This window comes from Aedes aegypti, chromosome 2 (assembly GCF_002204515.2).
Source record: "Aedes aegypti strain LVP_AGWG chromosome 2, AaegL5.0 Primary Assembly, whole genome shotgun sequence".
NCBI lineage: Eukaryota > Metazoa > Arthropoda > Insecta > Diptera > Culicidae > Aedes > Aedes aegypti.
In genome coordinates, this window is record NC_035108.1 from 25,652,997 (window position 1) to 25,675,562 (window position 22,566).

The following is a 22,566-nucleotide window of genomic DNA, read 5'->3' on the forward strand; positions in this document are numbered from 1 at the left end:
TTCAAACGATAAGCAATTAGGGCAGAATTAAAAGGTAGAAATAGGGGAAGTGGTGGTAAAATGAACACCTGGCCTTTTATAGAGAAAAAACAAATTTCGATAAATTTTTATCACGTACGGGCGATTTATAGCACAAATAAGAGTGTTCGAGTTGATACGTAGGTCAATTGAAGTGAAAATATCAACGAAAACTAAGATTTAAGAAAACCACGTTTGAAAATTAGAACTGACGTAACTTTTAGCTCGGAAGACTTGAGGTTTTTCAGTGAGGTGAGTATCGTTATGATATGAGGTCGAATCTGATACCTTTAGAATTCTCTTTGAATGGGTTACAATCATCAATGGATATATTTTCGGTGAAGCAATAAACATTTTCAGAAATATTTGTTTTGCTCGTGTTTTTCGAATGATGTTCATTTTACCACCAACAGCTGTTCATTTTACCAACATAGTGCAGGTAAAATGAACATTTCCATCGTTTTTTGCTAGCGACAAAAATATGTGAAAATTCAGCAATTTTAGTCTGAAATCGTGTTGCTGCTATAGATAACATCCCTGTTTTTGATGTTGTGGGATAGAACTATACAAATTCCTCGTTTTTCTATCAGAAACAAAATGATTTCCTTAAGGTGTTCATTTTACCACCCCTTCCCCTATCTGTAGATGAAAAACCGAATTTAGTACTATACCATTTAAATCCACTAGAGTTTGTATCCTTTGACAGATACGCGTATTTCGACCTCAACTGTTAGGCCGTGAAGACAAACTCTAGTGGAATTAAATGGTATAGTACTAAATTCGGTTTTTCATCTACTTATAGGTATTCTACTAAACAGCTTGAAGATTTATTATAGAAATATCTATTTTTTATTCTTTTAATAAGAGATTCTGCTCAAAGATCTCGAACACGTAAAAGAGTCAGTTTGACCAAAATTGGTTCAATTATATTTCCATCTTGATTAAGACTGCATAGTAACCATCTTGCCCATAACGCGGGTAGATCACCTTTACGTGGTGCGTTATGGGGTAAAGATCTACCAGTGAACCCTAGTCCTGACTGCTTCAAACGAAGAGAACAGGATGTTATAGTAATCAAAGGAACACTTTCAGTCCTTGTTACATTTTAAACCTTGTTGAAAGTGACAAGCCTCGGTTTTCCCAGTTGCCGAGAATGATCTTGAGACAAGGGAAAAAATGAGTCGAATTCAACAATTTGTTTTCTAATCTTTTATTTATTTCGTTCTCTAGTTTGAAGAAGTAAGGACTAGGATTCTGATGCATGGACAATATCGGTGTAATTTCTTGGCTTTATCGAGGGATCCGATTTTGCCTGATAAAGGGGCGCGCCTGTGGAGAGTGCATGCTCCACACTCTTCGAAGGGTAGGAACCTTTCAGTTAGAATCCTTTCCTGTGATCAAGTTAGGAATTACAACTGTAATAAAACCGAATGCTTTATCACTTCTCGATAGTGACAAAGTAAAACGACATGCACTACACAAAGGACACGGGATATACTACAATAGATCAAATATTGGTCGCAGTGGTTTATGTTCCGAACAGAAAAAAAAAAAAAACCATCTTGCAAGCTGCCCTTCAGAACCCATTGGACCATTAGAGAGCGTTATGTCCTGTTTAACAACTGTGCTCCTTCGCAAGCCTAACACCAATCCCCAGTCTCGATGTGTGTGGATAACTCGCTTTTTGGCATTAACATTACTAACCGGAAAAGTTGCCGTTTTGTCACACGTCCAAAATGTTCTTAGGCATTTGAATCGATCTCTACCAGGGGTTGAATACTGAGAAAATTGAGAGAATCTCTCACTTATCGCTCTCTGCAACAATCATGATTCGCTACATATCATCAGAGTCTGCTTATCGTCTACTGCTACAGCTCTGATTATGTATGAAAAAACACATCTAAACAAGCTCAAAACCTGGGGGACACAATTGCTATCAGATGTTCAGGGATCGTGAAACACCTACATCCAATGGTAAATAAGCGAAAAAATGAGTTTTTTCATCGCTATCTCTTTCTCTCTTTGGGGCTCTCCTTCGCTGCTGCTATTTATCAAGCTTGTTACAACTAGCGATACATTGCCGATCATGGACCGATACAGATGCGATGTTTTTCTTCACTTGCTTTGATCTTTCTTCGAAATCAATTGAGAACGAATTCTGCAATTCTCTACCATTTCCAGTCGATTCAAGTGTTTGTCAAATGACTATAATTCTGAGCAAGATTTAAAAAAACACGTGTTTTTGCTATTTTTGCAAATTTGAAGAGAATCCGTCAAATCCAAGAGGATGGAACGTTTCACCCAATAAATATTTGCATAATATTTTTTTTTTCATATTTTTAAGCGTGGATGTTTGGCATAACGAATGTTTGACACATGAGTACTATTGCCTTCTTAAAATGATAAGCTGTTGAGAGAAACTGTTTAAAATTGGAAAGGTCCTTATGCGAAACATCTTTACACAAAAAAGCTACTCCATCAATTAGCAAACTTGAATTTAGGAAAGATAGCACGTAATTCTATTCTTTACTCAGAATTCAACTAAGTCTTGGTTACAGCGTCCATCCCGAGACATCCCGGGATAACAAATCCTGGAAGTTGAGAAATTTCTAGATTTTCCGTTTTCCGGGGTATAAGTTTCTACGCCTGGGATATAAGTTTCGGAATAGGGTCCTAAAGCCCTGTCCCAATTTTAGTGCCAAACGCTTAAGTTTAGGTCAAGAACGCATGTTTACTCAATTTTTTAATGTTTTCCGGTAGTTTAAGTACAAAAAACATTTTCTATTTTTATTTTAGATTTTGTCACACCCCTTGGCTTTAACTCAAATTTTGGGTGTATTTTGTTTTCCGTGTCCCTTCCGAAATGTCAGATAGGAACAACCCCAGTGTTAAAACTATAACCCCTGTGGTGTTTTTATCGACTAAGCGAACGTCAAACATGATCTTAAGCGTCAAGGTTCATTTATGGACCCAATTTTTAAATTAAAGTTTAAACATGATATAGCCGTTATTTGGACGGGAAAAATTGCTAAAGTAGTTGCAGTAAGGTGCTCTTTCGTGTTAATGAATAAAAACAAGATTTCATTAAAAATTTTTGGACCCAATTCCGCCTAGATTCCCAGAATAAATGATAAATTATATGAAAACCACTAAATTACAATGCAAAACAATGACATTTCTTCTAAGATTCAAACCTGATTCGATTAAATAGAAAAGTACCATGAAATAAATAGGTTATTATTTTCATAAACAGATCAAATTACCAAAATGGAATGGTGTTTGTATGTCAAGAGTTGGCTTAAAAATGAGTCAACAGACTTGCGCATTTTTTTTCTTTTCGCCCAGGACGTGTTCATGCGAGGAAAAAGATAAAAAAATCCACTGATAACGTTGACAAATTGTGAAAAAACAACATAAAACAAAAGTTTTGAATTATGACAAACATATGAAAAGCTAGAGTGCGGTACCAAGTAATCCAGAATTTAACGTAAGGGGCACAACAAGTTTTACTGGTACAGCAAGTACAAAATGTAATATGAATTTTTTAACTTGGAAAGTTACTTTCTCTTCGAATTCCATTGTGAAGACATTGTGCCGTATGAATAAAATGTAGTAAAGTTGAGTTTACTACATTCTCGGTAGTAAACGCTACATGTGGAACACGAGTGGAACATGTTTGTGTCATTTTCCTTTCTACACCTTTCGAACATACTACAACGCGTTGCTACGAATAAAGGTAGCATTTACTACAAAGCTACTTGTAGTTAGCTTCAGAGGTTGCTACTCATGCCTTGAGATTGCGGAATTGAATGGAATAATGTACTTTTGCCTAAAAATCTTGTTACGTAATGAGTTTTGATATTTCGGAAGGTATTTTGAGTTTTGCTTAAGAATTCTGAAGTCACGAAAACATTCGCCCTGCCAATTCTGAGATTCCGGTAAGATTATCGGCTTTAGCAATTTGTAATATCCGTGTGAATTCTGGTATTACGATAATTATAGGAATTTTGGGATGTCGGAGTGAATTCAGATATTTATAATGTAATGTTAAATGTAAATTCTGATATCTCAAATTCTCAGATTCGGAATTTCGGAATTCCTGAAGTTTGGAATTCCGATAGAGATGTCGGATTTTTAATGATATTTTTTTATTTTTAAAAACCATTCTAGGAATATTGCGGAAACATTATAAATCTGGTAAAAACTCTAGAATTCAGGTGGGAATGGGATTCCGGTTATTAATCTCTTGGAATTCTGTGGGTATCTTTGAGACGGCATTTCTGTAAGAATCTATGAGATTTCGGTGGGATTCCTGCGAATTATTGTGTGAATATTTGGAATTCTGGAAATCAATCTTTGGAATTATTGTAAAAACCTTTAAGATTCCGTTGATCTCCAGTTCCGTTGGAATTTCAAAGCAAAGCTTTAATATAAACCTTTTGAATGTCGGTAAATATTTTCTAGATTCCAATTTTTTTTTTGTGAAATCGATAAGAATTTCAATAATTTCAAATCATTGAATTCTAACGACTACCATCAGATTCACTACAATTCCCATAAAAAAACTCTACAGTCTATATTCCAACACATGGGGAGCATAAAAATTCTTCCGCAATTTAACCAGAATCTTCCTAGTGATTCCTAGTTTGATAGCAGTAATCTCAAGATCTCTTCATAGATTTTAAGTTACAATTTAAAAAATCGTCAATGGCGAAGACCGAAAACCACCCAGAAAATTCTTTGATGTACCATCATCATAAAAAATACACGTAAAGAGAATACAAGACTAGTCGCAAAATTACACTACAAATCTTGTCAAATTTCAACACCTTCATGATTTTTGTGCAAATTGTCGCGTAATCGATTAGATTCCATGCATTTGTATTAATTTCAAGCGTCACTTACTGTCATCAGCACAGTTGAAAAAATTGAGTCAAGGCCAAGGAAACGAATGAAAAGTGACTAATTTTACTATCTGTAACATGCACCAGAAAAAAAATCCATAGTTTGCTAAACTGTTGGTATAAATTTAAAAAAAAAAAAAAAAACAAAACTTTCGAACAAGTGTTACGTAGGCCAGTTTCGCACGTTAGCTTTTACTACATGAAAATGTAACAGAGAAATGTCAACTGATTTTCCGTCTTTGACATCGCTTGTGCTGAACAAATCATGGGGTTTCAGTTTGAAGCACGAATCCTCTGCTAGAATTTTAAGATTCTAGGTAGCAATAATACATTTTCTAAGATTCTTGCAATCCCATAAGGATTCCAATTCTGATAGCTTCCTTGGAATTCCTAGAATTGAAAATCATTACTCAGAAACAGGGAATGACTCAAAACTCTGTGCTATGTAAGAAACATGCGTGCCACTCCCGAATTCATTTCGTGCGTCTCCCATTCTTTTCGAGTAAACTCAAAGCAACGCGCAGGAGACAATTTGTTTTTGTGCGAGACAATTCAATGCACAATCTTTACTCTTTCAATCTCTTTCGTGCCAGCAGAAAAATTCACTCTAGGAAAATTACAGGTATGCTTTGAAGCCGGACAAGCTTAATAAGCGCTTAGCAAAAATTTATATCTTAACAGATTTGGTAAAGTCAGAAACATAAGGTGGTAATAAATTATGTTCATCGTGTTTAAGATTTTTGACAGTCACATATTAGTGAAATGAATTCATGTGGAATTTTTGATGCGTGTACGAAACGTATCTCTATACCACACACCCCATCGCACATAGCGAGTCAGCACAGCCAGGCTGCATTGCAGAAAAATTACTCGTGGACGTCTCTTTAAAATTTGAGATGCTGTCTCGCAACAGCGCGTGCAGCACCGAAAGAGATTTGTGTCGCACTTCATCCCTGTTCAGAAAGGTTGGTACAGTTTTGAGATTTTGATACGATTCGCAGTAATTGTGGGCTGGTGGTGAAAATCTTTAATGCATTGATAATTTAAGGGTCTTTAGCAATTTAGTGGAATTTCAGTTCGATTTCTTAGGATTCCAGTTGAGTCTTTTGGAATTATTAAATTCATGGCAGTCCAGTAGATATCTTAGGACTCCGGTGGGAATATTTGGAATTACAATCGCTAATTCCGCAAATTCCTACAGGCATTCGATAGTTTCTTACAAGAATCTCAAAAATCTCGAGTTACGTACAACAATTGTTTGCTATATCATAGATGACTACTTGTGGGAATCAGAAACCATATCAGAATGCATTCATTATTATTTTGCAATATATGAAAATTTTTGTATAATGATTCATTATGCAATTCAAAACAGTTGCGTAATGAAAAAGCGTTCCATAATAATCATTTCACAACTGATTCAGTCGCATAGTGACTATACAAATACAGCATAATTCAGTGCAGTTCATAAAACAACTTTCTCCTAATTGCTAAATTATAGTGAGCGCATCTCGCATCATCGCATATGATTTCCTATTCCCTCGTTGCAGAACTCGATTTTTACAACACTCGTTGCAGTTATCCAACTCGGCCTCGTACGACTCGTGCTGTAAAAATCATCAGTCTGCGATTAAAGTTAATACTCATTTATAGTATTTTTGATTTGTTTTACAAACTAAAAGCAAATACTAATTATGTATTTCTTCGTGATGACAACCTACACAAGTCTTCGGATAACCATGCCGACCATCAATGTTTGGTTCATACTGATGAGAAATACATATCCAAAAATGTGAATATTATAGTGCTGCTAGTTTGTAATACAAATCACGCCAAAAAAAAATGATAAATTTTAAGTAATTTTTTAAAAATTGTTATCAATGTTGACTCACCTGCTTGCACTAACAAACCAAAAGAAAATAAATTTGATGAACAACTCTTACAGGAACAAAACTGAAATGTGAATTGCTGTGTATTTTATTTTGAACCATTTTCTTCCGTTACATTATTATTTTGCTAGCATAATTAAAGTGAATGAACTAACATAGTTGGTACATATTTTACCTTACTAATCGAAACGATTCTCCGTCACGATGTTAATATTTCTCTTTCTCTGTTTCCACGCCCAACGACCCCGCCCACACATCGTAACGATAGGCGTTCGATGACGCGATTGCCGAACTGGACACCCTGAACGAGGATTCCTACAAAGACTCCACCCTGATCATGCAATTGCTGAGGGATAACCTTACCCTGTGGACCTCGGACACCCAAGGCGACGGTGACGAACCACAGGAGGGTGGCGATAATTAACCAAACTAAAATTAATGAAAAAAAAAAACAAAAAAACACACACTTAAATATAATAGAAATTCCTTTTGACTAATTAATTAAAAAACAAAAGAAGAAACAGAAAAACACACACAACAAGACAAAGAGCAAGACGAGAAAGAGCAGTGGAAAAATTAAGCAAAAAGGGAAACAAAATCATTTCTTGAGGAAATTGCTAAGAAATCAACACACACTTTCTTTGTGGAGTTTAACCAACGCTCTCGTCAATCTCGGGCCAATCGCAGCCGGAGAAAATCAGAACCTCGGGCGACGAGAGCGACTAGAAAGGAAAGAGAGAGAAACAAAATACATGTTTGTATGTATGTTCTATTTATCCCCCCTTCCCGATAATTGTTTCCATTTGGGAAACAGCCCGAAAAATTATGAAACAAAGCTTCGTTAATATAAATAGTTTCACTTCACAGAAAAAAAATGAAAGAATTGTTATTTTTTGTTTTTGTTTAACGAAACTAGAGAAAAAAAAAAACAGGCAGCGAAAGATTTTTAAAAAATCGCTTGTAATTTGTAATTACGCATCAAAACTACAGCAAATCATACAACAAATACAGAGTCAAACAGAACAACACGGTACACGAACACACGAGCATTTTTTGTTTCTGTTTGACAGCACTCTCATGGCTCAGCCTTTTTTGTGGGCACGAGAGAGGGCAGGCATTCGTGCAACCAGCAGCAAGTGACATTTATGGATTTTTCGTTTTTGTGTCGATGGAAGAATCGGGAAGAAGGCGGTTTCTTCCGCGGATTGGTTTCATTTTCTCTTTGAAATTTTTCGGCTTTCACACGATGTTTACTCAACTAAAAAATCGTTTATTCCAAGAAACGTGAAAAAAAGAAAATCATAAAAAAGAAACCGAATTGTATTATTCTATGCCTCTGTGTCCCCTCTAATACGAAGAATTAAGACAAAACAAACAAACCGCTAATCAGTGGAAGGAGATAAAACTAAAAAATGGTAAAATCAACACTTCTATAAATGTACACATCCCAATTGAAGTTTTTGTGATTCACACTCTGGACGCGCCACGTGAAATCGCTTTTTTGGACCAGCGACCGTGTGCGATCCGCGTAAAAACCAATTTCCACAGTCAAATCCTTTTTACAACCAAATGTAACAAATCAATTGTAAGAAGAAACAATCTCTTTAACTGTTATTTGCAAAACCATTTAAAAGCAGCAAGCAGCAATGTCTTTTTACGCATTCAATCACTTACGCGACAAAAGAGAATCCAATTGAAAAGGAAGAACAAACAACAACTACAACAACAAACAACATCTAACGTAATTCGTCGACGAACACCGGCAAGACGAAACCCAACATCTCGAAGCAGAGCAGCGCCATCGCTCTGCCCTTAATAACAACATCATATGGAAATTATTACTCTGAAAAATTAAAAAAAAAAAGAAAAGAGGAAGAACAAAACGCGCATAAACAAAAGAAAAAGTTTTTACTAGAAAAAAAAAGTATCCATCCTTCTTGCACTGAACGAGGAGGGCTGGACGAAACAGCGAGCAAGCAGCCGAAAGAACAAAAGAATGCTAGCGCTACATATTCTGTGAAGAATTGTAACCTGGAATATTTTTTAATTTATGGCGTTCACAAAAATACTCACGATTTTTCATGTATTATAACAACAACAAAGTATGGAAAAAAAACAAACAGCTAAATAAAAATGGAACAACATTAACTGTCCGATAACTGGAGAAAAAAAAACCAACACTATCGACGGGTGTCCGATTGTTATTTCATTGTTTGCTTTTAACGGAAATTTTGCTTTTGTTGTTGTGGTTGTTGTGACAAAGTTTTCAGTTTCTTATGTTTGTTTTGTTTTAATTGTTTTCATTTTGGTTTGGTTTAATCTTTTGTTGAAAATTAATAATAATTGTAAGAGGCTTAATATTTTATATTGGCCATGCAACTGATGGCAGTTCCACCAATTTGAAATAATGAAGCGTGGTTGCTGACATTTAGAAATTCAAGCGAAACAGTATTGCTGAGTGCGTTTAAAACGCAAATATGAAATGCGTAAACACCAAACGCGGTAAAATTTTCTACATGAAATGCGATGTCGAAGTAAGCTTTTCTTTGCTAGGTTGGCGGTGAAATACATGGTCGTTGCTAGGTGTCCTTTGATTGTTTCGTCTTGCCGCATTTGAGGCGAAGTAGGCCGACATTGAAATTTGTACGCGTCGTTGATGATTGTTGCTAATTCATCTCACGATTTCGAATCAAAGAAAATCAGCACTGAAACAGCTGAAAAAGTATCAGCAAACTCTATGCATGTTAGCCCCCACAGTGATACTTTTTCAAGTGAATATAAATTATCAAGACTGAGTTTTATCACTTTGAAATGCAAGCTGAAAAGTCATCATTGTTGCCAAAACGAATGACGGGCTCTTTAGCCTTAAGTGTGAATTTGCACGTCAAACCCAAACAGCAATATTTTACGCAACAAGTTGCAGAATGCTGATTCTCACAGTACGAGTCGTACATTTATCCAGCAAGGCTTGCTGAGTTTGATAATTACGGCGAGTGCTGTAAAACTGTTCTTGCATCAAAGACTACTTGAGGGTATCAGAAATCATATCAAGATGCGTGGGCTTCGTGGCCGTGCGGTTAGCGGCGTCAGTCGTTTAGGCGTATTGTGTCACGGGGTGTGGGTTCGATTCCCACTCCGGTCGGTGGAAACTTTTCGTCAAACGAAAAATTCATCGCTGGACTACTGGGTGTTATGTGTTGTCCGTTGCCTAATGTTAGTGATCGTTCAGTCTGTGCAGCCTTTGGCTGAAGACGGTGTAAATTGTCTTTTTAAGATGCGTTAATCATGTTGAAATTTTCGAAACTTGTGCGATGATTAATAACGCAAACAGTTGCGTAATGAAAAATCGTTGTCTAAAACTGATTGCACTTCTGAAATCAGTTGCATAATAGTAGTTTACGGCACAAGTTGCAGAATGATGATTTTTACAGCACGAGTCGTACATTACGACGAGTGCTGTAAAAATCGAGTTCTGCAACGAGTTACGTACTACATTTTTTGCAATTTCGTAGAAGACCACTTGCGGGTATCAGAAATTATATCGGAATGCATTCACCATTATTTTACAATTTCTGAAAAATGGTTGTGTAATGATTCATTACGCCACTCAAAACAGTTGCGTAATGAGAAAGCATTGTGTAATGAATCATTACAGCACTGGTTTCAGTTGCGTAATAACTATTCCTGCACTGCATACTTCAGTGCAGGAAAGTAGGCCGTTTCTTGACCGATTGGCGTGATGGAAAACAGCCTATTACGATGAGAAATTGCAAAATGACTTTTTTGATTTTGATTTTCATCACGCCAATCTGTCATGAAATTTTAGCACAGACAAAACAGAATAATGATGACATAATCCTTGGGTGTTCTTTGTCAACCTGTCCAGAGCTGGTCAAAGAAGATTTGAATCTTTGAGGTAAGTAGTTATCAATAGTGCATTCCTGAAAATATTGCAGCTGCCAGACTGAGATTTTCTTTGGAAAACTGTTGAACTTCTGGACCACATTCATAAGGACTTTCACGGATGTACTGTTGGATTTCCCATTTCCGTTGTGACTTTACTTTTCTACATATAGCCTGATTCGCTGCTGACAAGTAATTTCTCGGCCTATCTTGATGCATGGAAAATTTCTGCAAGGAATCGATCAAGAATGCACTTTTTTTCTGATCGCAGTACGCAGTTGAAAAGAAATGTCAGTTCAAATGGGAGTCGCTGTAGAAAATTTCTGTAAGGAATCGGCGAGAAATTTCTTTAGCGATTCCTTTTCAGTAGCAAATCAGGCTTATAAAAAGAATGGAAGTTATGAAAAAAATGTAATCTTCTACGAATTATGGTATTTTTTCTGTCGAACGGAATGGATTTTCATTATTTGTTCAATACCATGTCGTTGTTTTGGTTTCTAAAATTAATCTGACACTTTGAGGCCCGGTACTCAAGCTGTCAGTTCGTGGCAAACTAGATGTTGGTAACACGAACAGCTGCGACATTAGCATTCTTAGGTTAATGCTTCTACTGATGTCACCCGACGACTCCCATAGTAATCTAGTCACATAGAGTGACAACTGTCCATAAATTTGAGTGACAGAGCCAAGTCGAGCGAAACCATGAAAACAGTCATTTTTTGGTAAAAATAAAAACGATAAAAATGTCTCCTACACCGCTTTGCGTTTGGGCCCCTCAATTCGATTATTACTAATCACAAAACTGTGCCTGAAGGAACTATTTTGAAAGTCGTGACGGGACTAAGTTCATAGTTTCAAAGATTTTCGCCAAAAATTATGCATATATATATTTTTTAAATATAGATCGATGGTTCATAAATTTTGGTTGGTCCAATGTTGAGAAAATCAACTACGATTTTACCCCTCTACTGACAGCATCATTTATTTTTACCACAAAAATATTTAAATTTTTAAAGCAAATTTAAGCAACATGGCTTTGAGGCAAGAATTCGCATTCGTCGTGTGGCAAAAATTGGCGCTAGACTTTCAAAGAAAAATATAAGAAGAGCTCTGAAATAGATTTAATGTGGAAAAGAAATGCGCAAAACATTAGGCCACAGGTTTTCAATTTAATTTAAAAAGGAGAATTTTTAATCTAGATATTTATGGCAAAGTAATTTATAAAGTTAGAAACCTTCTCAAGTATTCGAAACTCCCTCTTCTTTTCTTCATTCTTCAGTCAGAAAAGGCCTCAATTTTGACTGGTTATTTAAATAGTTGATAAAATCTGGGAGGGAGGCACAAATACTGAGCATGAGCATGAGCATAAATGACCGTACAATTCGTAGTTGCTACTCCGTGATTGACCAGAGCAATCGAAGTTGCATAGAGATTTAATGAATGGGGCTTGGGATTAGCTTACCATTCCTCAATGTGCACAAATCGAGAGCTCAAGTTTCGGTCATCGGGGGAGGGAAGGAATGTTAGTGAGACAACCATTGTTACTAGAGACCAAAGAATCTTCTGCATCTCCACAGTTGTCATGGGGAGGATATTGGGTTAGTGGGATAAAGTAAAGATCTGGGAATCACCTTTGATTGGTGATGCGATCCATGATATATTCACGCCTAAACGGATTCGCGATATTATTCGATAAACGTATGCCGAACAGAGTTCAGCGCTCGCTCTCGCAGGAGCAAACGATACGATCAAACAATACTAACGCAAACCGCAACCGTGCTACGCGAGCGACGCGCAGCATGATTGATCCTGCTCACTCACCCACCACCACAGGAGCAAGTGATACACACGAAATATTAAACAACAATTCTTTAATTAATGTTTGAATCCTCTGAGCAGAATCTCAATAGAGAAACTTAAAAGTAGATGGAGTACCGTATACCTTTTAATTCCGCTCCTAAATGCTTATCTTTGACAGATACAGTGGATACGACTGACACTAAAGAAGACTACAAGTGGTAGTCGAAATACGCGTATCTGTCAAAGATAAGCATTCAGAAGCGGAATTAAAAGGTATACGGTACTCCATCTACTTTTATGAAACAACATTTTTTTCAAACTGCAAGATCACTCCAGTTTGAAAAAAGGCAATCAAAGCAGGATTGATGAAAATTGCTTGTTTCCTTTTATTGTGTACCTACGATCTTTCCACTAATTTAATGTTTAGGACCATAGTTTTCTATGTTTTTAATTTTAATTTTCATTGAAGAAAATTTAAAAAATATACGTGTTTTAATACTTTTCAATCAGAATAAAAAATGTTCTCGTGATATAACCTTTACATGTGCATGAAATATTTCTTATTCAATTTTTGTCACCTTTAATGAAATGCAAAATTATGTATTGAGCAATTGCGTGCTTTTATCATGTTTGACCATTGTTAAAAACAGGATAGACAATCGTCGCCGTCAAATGAAAAAAGTCGACGACGAAACTAAAAGAAGAATCGTCATTGTCACTCAACCAGAGTTGGATGACTATTTGCCTCAGTGATTCAGCACATAGGCTCGGCGTCATGGCGAACAAATAAGCTTCTTTCGTTATAGTCGACTAAGGGATCTATTTTGTAATTCGAGCGAATTCACGTGACTCATCTGAAATCATTGTCGATCAAAGTAAGCATGCATATTTCAGATGTCATCCGTCGACTCCCATAGTAATCCAGTAACATTGAGTGACAACTGTCGATAAACTCGAGTGACAGAGCCAAGTCGAGCGAAATTTTTGATCGACAGTGACTCCAGTCGAGTCGTTTTTGATCGACTCGATTTATAAAATAGGGCCCTAAAACTATGAATTGTGGGGTCTATTTTTTATTTCGAGCGAATTCACGTGACTCGTCAGAAGTCATTGTCGATCAAAGTACTCCCATAGCAAACCAGTCACATAGAGTGACAACAGTCGAAAAACTCGAGTGATAGAGCCGTGTCGAGCAAAATTTTCGGTCGACAGTGACTCAAGTCGAGTCATTTTGCTCGACTCGACTTATAAAATAGGGCCCAGAGTCTTTGATAATTTACAGAATAGATTTTTTCTGCAAATTAGAACGTATTCACGTTATTGCTATTAAGAGAAAGTCAGCTTAAATATTGAATTATTATAAATATTCTAGAATCTATTATAATATCTATTATAATATCTTTTATAATATCTTTTATAATATCTATGCAAACTGTAAAAAGATGAACCTCAATTATTCCATCTCTAAACTATCAACTATTTTATCACACTAAGTTAACACAGGTAATTTCCGTAAATCTAGATCTGTAATATCACAGATAGATATACAGTACAAACATCGAGATAAATGTAAGTTGTATTGCGGTTATTGAACTTAATATTATAATACAATGAGCTCTTTCAGCTTACAGTTGATTCGCATCCACATCAAGGAGTTTGCAAGCTGCTAAATAGACTTCGGGCGAAAGTCTCCTTTTTTGTTCCCGTAACGACGAGTTCCGCGGGGCCCAGATAGCCGTGGGTTCGAATCCCACTGATCGACGATCTTTTAGTAAAGGAAATTTTCTCGATTCCCAGGGCATACAAGCAAAAATGGTCGATCGGCAAAGAAAGCTCTCAGTTAATAACTGTGGAAGTGGTCATAAGAACACTAATCTGTGAAGCAGGCTATGTCCCAGTTGGGACGTAACGCCAGAAAAAAGAAGAAGAACAACGAATTCCATGATGTTTTCAGAACCTGCTCCCAAAAATCTATATTAGAATTCATCCATAAATAACTCTAGTGATTTCTGCTGATACTTCTAAAGTGTTTTCTATGGAGAATCTTACAAGATTGTTTTCTAACAAGAATCATCTAAGAGATTTTAGTTTATTTTGTCAAGAACTTCTTCTGATGTTTCTATAAATTCTACTAGAAATTTTATTACATATTGCACCATTATATTCCTCCAAAATTATCCAATATTATAATTAAACTATGTGAAAGCTTGCTCCATTGCTTCTTCCAGCAATATAAAAACATCATTGTAATTAAATTACAATGTTTTTTCTAGAATTTCGTTCTAGGATTCTTCCATAAATTTAAACATGTATCATCGAATCATTTTTCAGAGATTTTTCTCAATAACTTTTAGAATTGGAAATTCTTTCAAGAACTGAGCATTCCAAGAAAGTCATAGTTCATTCATGAGATCCTCTATCCTATCATATTCATCTAAAATTTTACCTGCCTTCAAATTTAGAAAAAAAATCCACCAGTTATTCAAGATCTACTCCAGGAGATGTTTTGAACGGTTATGATTTTTTCTCTCCTTCCGACAGGCATCTGTTAGGATGATCGAAGATATTAAAACAAATTTTTCAAAGCAGTATTGGCTATACATATATATTTTGAAGTATTTTTGGCAGAATACCAGTTGATATGTCTTGCGCTGGCATTATTTTTGACAAAATTTTTGGCGGAATTCAGGAAAGTATCGACATGAAGATTACTGAAGATATTTTTATTAGGAATCTTTAAAAACTATCTTAAATTACTTAAGCCGTTGGAAAAATATTTTGTCAAAATTACTGGCGAAGTCCATAGCCATTTTTTCTTAAGGAATTGGTAAATTCATAAGGGTACATTAGACAAAACTTTGTCAGTTTTTGTGAAGAAATCTCCAGGCAATCTCATGTTTCTTGTTCTTCAATTTTTGAAATTTTTTATTCAAAATCTCCCATCAATTTATATAAATAATCTTGATCTAAGTAAAATAAGTAAAAGAGTAATCTTGAGTAAAGTTGATTTTTTTGATAGCATAAAGTATTACTTTATAAATTGTGCTGATGTTTTCTTATAAGGGCTGTACTCGAAAAAAATGTACCAGACAAAAGCGTTCGCCAAAAATTTATTTTAAGTCAAATTTTCTTGAAACTTTCAGGGAAAGAACTAAACATATGGATTATGTTTCGGCATAATTACTTTATTCAGTGTCCTTTTCTTCGCTGAAAGCCCGCTTCTTTCCCTTAAGACCCCTCATTACAATTTGTGCAATGATACAGCCAACATCTTTGGTCACTTTCATCCATGCAGCTCGTTTTTAAACACCTTGGACGATTTTCGAACTTTGAGCTTCATTATAGCCCGAAATCTTTCAACCGGACGAATTTCTGGTGAATTTGGGAGGTTGGCGGTTTTTGGTACAAAACCAATGTTCGGTCGTCTGGGACTCCTTAAAAGATTTTACCGCCAGAGATACAGTTGTACGAGTGATTCCCAGTTGTTTTCCGATCCATCTCATGCTCGCAGTCAGATTTTCCATGACGGCGCGTAAAATTCTCCGGCGATTTTCTTCCTGATTCGATGCCATCTCGATAATCACTGAACCGATTATTATGAAATTTTGTACATGTAATCTAATCTAGTTTACCCACGGACAAAAAAGTTACACACGTATAACATCTAGAATTACAATCAGAAAATCGTCAGTAATTACTTGATGAACCTTCATTGAAAATCTGGATTCTCCAGGGATGTAAGAATTTTGTCGATGAATTTCACCAAACCTATCGATGAAAATCCTGGAGTTGGGTTCGACAGAAATCTTTCTGATTTTCAGAGAAAACTAAAGATAAATTTTAATCCTATCTTCTTAAGATATAAGTTTAGAATATTGAGATTGGCGAACACTTGAATGTTTATAGCAGGAACTTAGGAAGCATTTATTATACACCTAACTTAGAAGTGAGTCAACCCTAGATATATTTTCAAAAATTGAAGAACAAAAAACATGATATTGCTATAAGATTTCAAAACGAAAAGTGGCAAAATTGTATCTGATGTTTCCTTATGTTTTTTTTTGCACATGAAATAATTGACAATATCTTTAAGAAGGTCCATCTGCTCATTTGAAAACATCTCGTTTAAATAATGTAAAGGATCCTTAAACCGTTCCCTTCAAATTTTCTAGCATAATTTTTATCTGGTGGACGATTTGATGAAATTTGTGAAGGAATTCCTAACAGGATTTGTGGGAATTGGACGGAGGAATACAGACAGAAAATGTGATATAATTCAAAGCAGAATACCTTGCAGTATTCCCTGAGAAATTTACTTGTTATACTCTTGACCTAGTCTTCAATTTTTAGGAAAATGTGCCAAAAGATTTTTTTCATAGTTTCAATATTTTTTTGGAAGAACTGCTAAAAGTTGTTTTTGTAATTTGGGAGCATTTCTGAATAAAAATTGAAACAAAATTATGAAAAAAACTACGGATTAAATTGTTAATATTGCGGAGGAAATTCAGCTGGAAGTACAATTAAAGTTACAGCGTATTCCGAGATTAATTTTTAATTGTTTTTTTTTCTTCCTACAGATGACAAACAACAATTTGTTTGTGGTTAGTCTTGGTCCTCGAAATTTGCATGAAATCTTGGGTTGTGACTACATAATAATAGTTTAACATTTTAACATAATTTGATCACAATAACACTTACTGTTGGCTATAGAGAGGTAAGCATTATATCATATTAGAAGAGTCTTGGAACTGTGCTTTGATTGCAGCCAGTGAATCATAATTTAGGCAGCCCTGTTTTTTGCTTTTTTACTAACCGAACAAATCAAATTTTGTCATAGAGTCAAATCTGTAATTTGTTTGGATTTTTTTTTTCAATTCGTTCAGTTGAAAACTGTAATCCTATTGATGCAACAATAAATTTAAATAATTAGAAATTCTTTGCCAATTTTAAGACACAATTCGAATGAACGTGATGAATTGAAAAAGCTATTGCCCCTTCACGAAAGCAGTCCAATATTTGGTCATGATTAAATACTTTCATTCGGAGGAAACAGGTAAGTAAGAAGACACCGCTTTCTGGCGCGCTCCTCACCTACCTCAACACCTGGTCGGCGCCACTACAAAAGAAACTGAAGAAAATCTCTGCGAAACAGCTGCTAGCTCGCAGCACGTGATTGCTTGCACGCCGCCGCAGTAGATCTCCTTGCCTAAACTATTCTGCACTTCGGTCGGATGCAACCGGCAACCCCTCTCTCTATCTCTTGCACCGCAAAATTATGCTCCCTCTCAAACCGAACAACGCCGGTCTCATAAAACGCACGTGTATCGGCTTCGGTGCTTTCACCATGACCAGCATGACTAACCCGAGCCGGCTTGAACGGGTGGTATGAATATCTACCGGATGATGTCATCCATGAATCCACGATACACCACTGACAGTTAAAGTTTCGTCATCGTTACATCGACAATGACCAATTTCAGTGTGAATCGAAATCAGTACGCAGTGAATTGGTTTGATCGATAATGCATGGCGAAACAGAGAATGCAACGATGTTTACACTGAATTTTCTCGCTAGAGAGGAAAATTTCCCGAGGAGAGCTTTCGCGACTGGGAAATGTCATGAAAGCTCGCGTCGTTCGCGATTCGGGCAGTGTAAGCTACAGTCTACTGAAAGGCCTGCGATTTCGAACAGTTTCGAATGAACGTGATTCGGTATGTGTCAAATTACGGAGAAATTTGTTTGATTTTGAATGAAAATTAGTTCAAATGTGAACTGATCAGATAAATAATATTATATTATGATTATTTGAACTTCTTCAGATGATTTCCACCAACAAAATTTCATTATTTAGCAAGTTGAAATTCAACAAAAATCATTCTCAGCAAATCGACGGCCATCGAGCCCGCTGGGACGAATCGCATTCGAAGCTTTCCACGAAAGTCACCTTGAGATGTCATTCTGGGTAACCTTTCGGGGGCGAGAAAAGGGAGTCTTCGTCTCGACGGGTACGGATCGTATAATTTAACTCCAGACTGTCTCTCGAGTCGTTTCGCAGTCTGTCGCGAGATTTTCGCTGGACAAAATTGTTGAGCACAGTCTTGATCAACCGAAGTCCCAAATGTTAGTATTCACAAGCTGGTTGTGTAGTTGAAGGATTGTGTTGGAGGGCTAGAATAGTTCGAGCAGTGATTATCATACCGACCATAGTGTGTAGTGATTTTTCTGTTACAGCATCGCTGGCCGTGAAAGAGGGAAATAGTGCATTTCCTTGCATGTTCTTGGGGTGAAAGAAGGGGCTTGATCGGTTCGATAGTTTAAAAGGGAAATTGTTTGTGATTGCGACGCTTGCAAAAAAAAGAAGAAGATAGTGTTAATAGCAATAGTGTCGAAGTGTCTTATCGAAAGAAAGTAAAAAGTGATTGTTTTGTTCGATTTGCAGCAACAGAATGGCACCACTAGCTCCAGTTCAACGGTTTATCCAACATGGTGCGCATAAAGGCAAAGGTATTGCCGTCTTCACCAGTGGTGGAGATTCGCAGGGCATGAATGCGGCCGTCCGTGCCGTTGTCCGAATGGGCATTTACGTCGGATGTAAGGTAAGCTCAAGATGTTCGCATTCAACCACCGACCCTGTTGTGGGATAGCCGTGCGCATTCTAAAAATATTCCTCGCTCGCGCGCTCAATCGAAATAAGACAAACTCTTCTTCAGATCGGCGAAGTAGGCTACCATCGAATCGAACACTTCTGATGATTGGAGGCCAAGGCTGACTAGGATTAGACGAATTCTTTTATCCAAGGTCGCAAACTACTTTCACTATCAGGGCCATTCATGGCGTGATTTGCGTTTGACAGTAGGCCAAGCCCATGCGTAGTGCAGCACATCGTTTCCACGTCCTTTCGACATTTGTTGCTATCGCTACCGATTATTCCCCTACTCTAGGAGAAGCAGCAATATATCGTCTGACGATAAGTGCTTCGACCTTGCGGCAATGTTGAGTGATACAGAACCTGGTCAGCCAGCAGATGGGACAATTCAAAGGGAGTAAAAAGAACGGGAACACACTTGAGCGGAGCATCCCGTGTTGCTCTTGATGAGTTTCTGAACCGCTTTTTCATCGAAATGATTTTATGGCTACTTGTTCAACAGTTTTCGCTGTGTGCTGTGAAGAGCGAACTAAGGTCACGCGACTTTTTTGGGATTTTTTTTTGGGTTGATTGATATACAGTAGAGCCTCCAAATGTCGATGTTACCATACTCGATATCGATTTATAGAATATAAATTCCAAATTTCATGGTTATTGCAATGATACTTTCAAACAAATACATATTCTTAGCACTTATGTTTCATTGCTTGATATGTATTTCCATTAGACGATGGTTCCATCAATATCGACTTATGGTGGATCGACTTCAGAAGAGACAAATAATGTGTTGCAGCTCCGAGCGAGCCATTATTAAATTAATTATAATTGAAATTTGGACTTTTGCATGAGTCAGTATTCAACAGAATTGGTTCTGACCTTGATGCAGAACAAGAGTTTTCAAATAAATTATTCATTCATTGCTGATTGCTTGACCTTTTCAATGATTATTTTTTATTAGAAAATTTGTGATTTCATTTAACAAGATGCACATCATTTCAATTGTATAGAATATTTAAATTTGTTATTTTAGATTGCTGAGCTGCATACACTGCCCACCAGCATTATCATTGCGTCTATTTTCATTTGAAAATATGTTTTCAATACATTGTATTCAACGCTAAAGACAGTCAGTTACAGTGAATGAAATTCACAAAGTTAACCATATATGTACTATTGAATAGCCAGAAAGCAAATCTGATCATCAAATTTTATGTTGGCATTGAATGTAAGGGAGAACATATAGTACCTGACATCTGTGGCGTTAATTACTAAATTCAATAATTATTGAGTTTATGCAATCCATCTCTACTAAATATAGTAACTTTTGTTTCATGCAATAATAGAATACAACCTTTTTATTGTGGATAGACCTATACCCCATTTTTATGTTGTGAACTAGCTTTACATAGACATTCCACGAGATTTCCGTGTGTTCTCTAATATTGCAACTTTTCAGTCAACGTCTTCCTTTTAATTGGCTGCCCGAAGTAGACATATTGATATTGTAATGTTTGGCAACATCTTTTAGAGAAGTTCCATGATTTCTAATAGCTTTTGACGCTTGAATATAGTGTTTCTTGAATTATCAGCACGTTATGTTTTTCTATGATAATTGCGAACCGTGTTTACTTATGGCTACTTACAAAGAAAGCACAAATTCTTAGCTTAGCTTAGCTTAGACTGACTACACATATCAATGGTTGCTATTCCGTGATTGACCGAAGTCAGTGAAAATGCACAAAGAATCAACTAGAAGTTCGGCTGGGATTGGCCATAATCTTCTTCAGTGTGCATAATTCAGTGCCTCTATTTATACAGGGTCAATAACGGCGCCGGCCACGTCCTTGCAGTCAGGTGGGATTGGGGGAAGGAATGTTAGTGTGTAACCTTTGCTTTTTGGAGACCGTGTTTGCCTCTGCATCTCCACAAAGGCTACTGGGAGGGATGTTTGTTAATGGGGAGGATCGTTGGGTCATAGGATTCACTTTGATAAGCGATTAGACCATGATAAACAATGATTTGTGAGATATATACATACTTATACGTAAATATAATATTTTCATTTGATATGAACAATTTCTATGTAGAGGAAAATAATGCCGACACTTGAGGTGACGAACCATTCAAAGTTTGTTGAACAAATACCTAAATGTAACATTCCTACAGCTGTCAGGACGAAAGCATGTGTTATTATATTTTACTCATTTGAAAAGAAACAAAAAACTCGATTGGTTGGGACATCATAGAACACTCTTATTATTATGCCGACACTTACAGTGGCGAACCATCCAAAGTTTGTTGAATAAAGTGAACCTTTCGCAAGTCTACACTTGTAGTGTCGAACCATTCAAAGTTTTTTTTAATTACAAAAATAAAGGTATATAAAAGGTGTTCTGAAAAAAAAAATGTTAAACATAAATAAATCATGAATCAGAGTTTGTGTCGACACTCACAGTGACGAACCATCCATAGTTTGTTGATAAATCATATATTTTATAGATTAGAAATAGTAGCATGAAACGAGCTCACCAATTGATCCGTTATCCTTGACTGAGCAGCCACAATCCACTTTCGGCTTCACTCGTTTGCTCGGCTATAAAAAAGCACTCAGGAAAAAAAATAAGCGCGCGACCCAAAAAGAATAAAAAAAAAACTGTTCGGGCTTTCTTGACGCACTGCCCAGGAGCAAGCGTCAAGGTCGAAGGATCAAACAGAACTAACCGATCGCGGCACTTTTTCAGTTACTCCAACCGAACTCACCGATCACGCCACTTTTTCACTTACGAGACCGACGCGCGACATGTTTGATCCTGCCCTCGTCGCTTGCCCCGGGAAAAGCAAGTGTCAAGGTCGAAAGATCAAACAGAACTCCTTACAAAGAAAGCACAAATTCTAGTGATAAACTTTTCACTTGCCCCACCTGATAAGAAAATTGACAGTGTTTAAATTTAGTTATTTTTAGGCCTACGTCGAATTAATTCTAAAACTTTTTTATTGCGTTTTGAAACTGTCACAGAGGACACCTAAGAAGTGGTACAGGAAATTATTTTCCTCAACTTTTTTCCACTGAAAATATTAAAATAAGATTGTACGCCGCTAACTTGTTACGGAGTAACAGTTGACAGATTAACAATTTTTCACTCTATTATGCAATAATGGCTGAAAAATCTCAGAAATCTCTTACCTATCGTAATGTTCTCAATGACCTCAAAGGTTTACGCATGAGTTTAGAACGTTAATTCACATATTCAGTAAAATATATCAATTGTTTTCACTTACCCCATTTACCCACTTGCCCCGCGGTATCTTATTGCAAAATTTAAACCATGATCATCAAATAAAATGAAAATTGAATGTATTTCCAGACACCAGCGCAAAAATAACGATAATGTCCTGTTTTATTTT

At 36.4% G+C, this 22,566-nt stretch overlaps 2 protein-coding genes across 10 annotated transcripts in view; both read left to right on the plus strand.

Annotated features, from left to right (window-relative positions):
* LOC5568471 (14-3-3 protein zeta) overlaps positions 1-8,927 on the plus strand; it is a 39,629-nt gene extending 30,702 nt beyond the window's left edge. For all 7 annotated transcript variants that reach the window (XM_021840307.1, XM_021840311.1, XM_021840308.1 and 4 more), the window contains exon 7: positions 7,080-8,927. In XM_021840307.1, coding sequence (XP_021695999.1) covers positions 7,080-7,235 — 156 coding nt within the window. In that variant the 3' untranslated portion in view covers positions 7,236-8,927. The remainder of the gene's footprint in view (positions 1-7,079) is intronic.
* Positions 8,928-18,474: 9,547 nt separating this feature from the next.
* The window catches only part of LOC5568472 (ATP-dependent 6-phosphofructokinase), a 55,495-nt gene continuing 51,403 nt past the window's right edge, over positions 18,475-22,566 (plus strand). For all 3 annotated transcript variants that reach the window (XM_021840314.1, XM_001652250.2, XM_021840315.1), the window contains exons 1-2: positions 18,475-18,635; positions 18,955-19,111. In XM_021840314.1, coding sequence (XP_021696006.1) covers positions 18,962-19,111 — 150 coding nt within the window. In that variant the 5' untranslated portion in view covers positions 18,475-18,635; positions 18,955-18,961. The remainder of the gene's footprint in view (positions 18,636-18,954; positions 19,112-22,566) is intronic.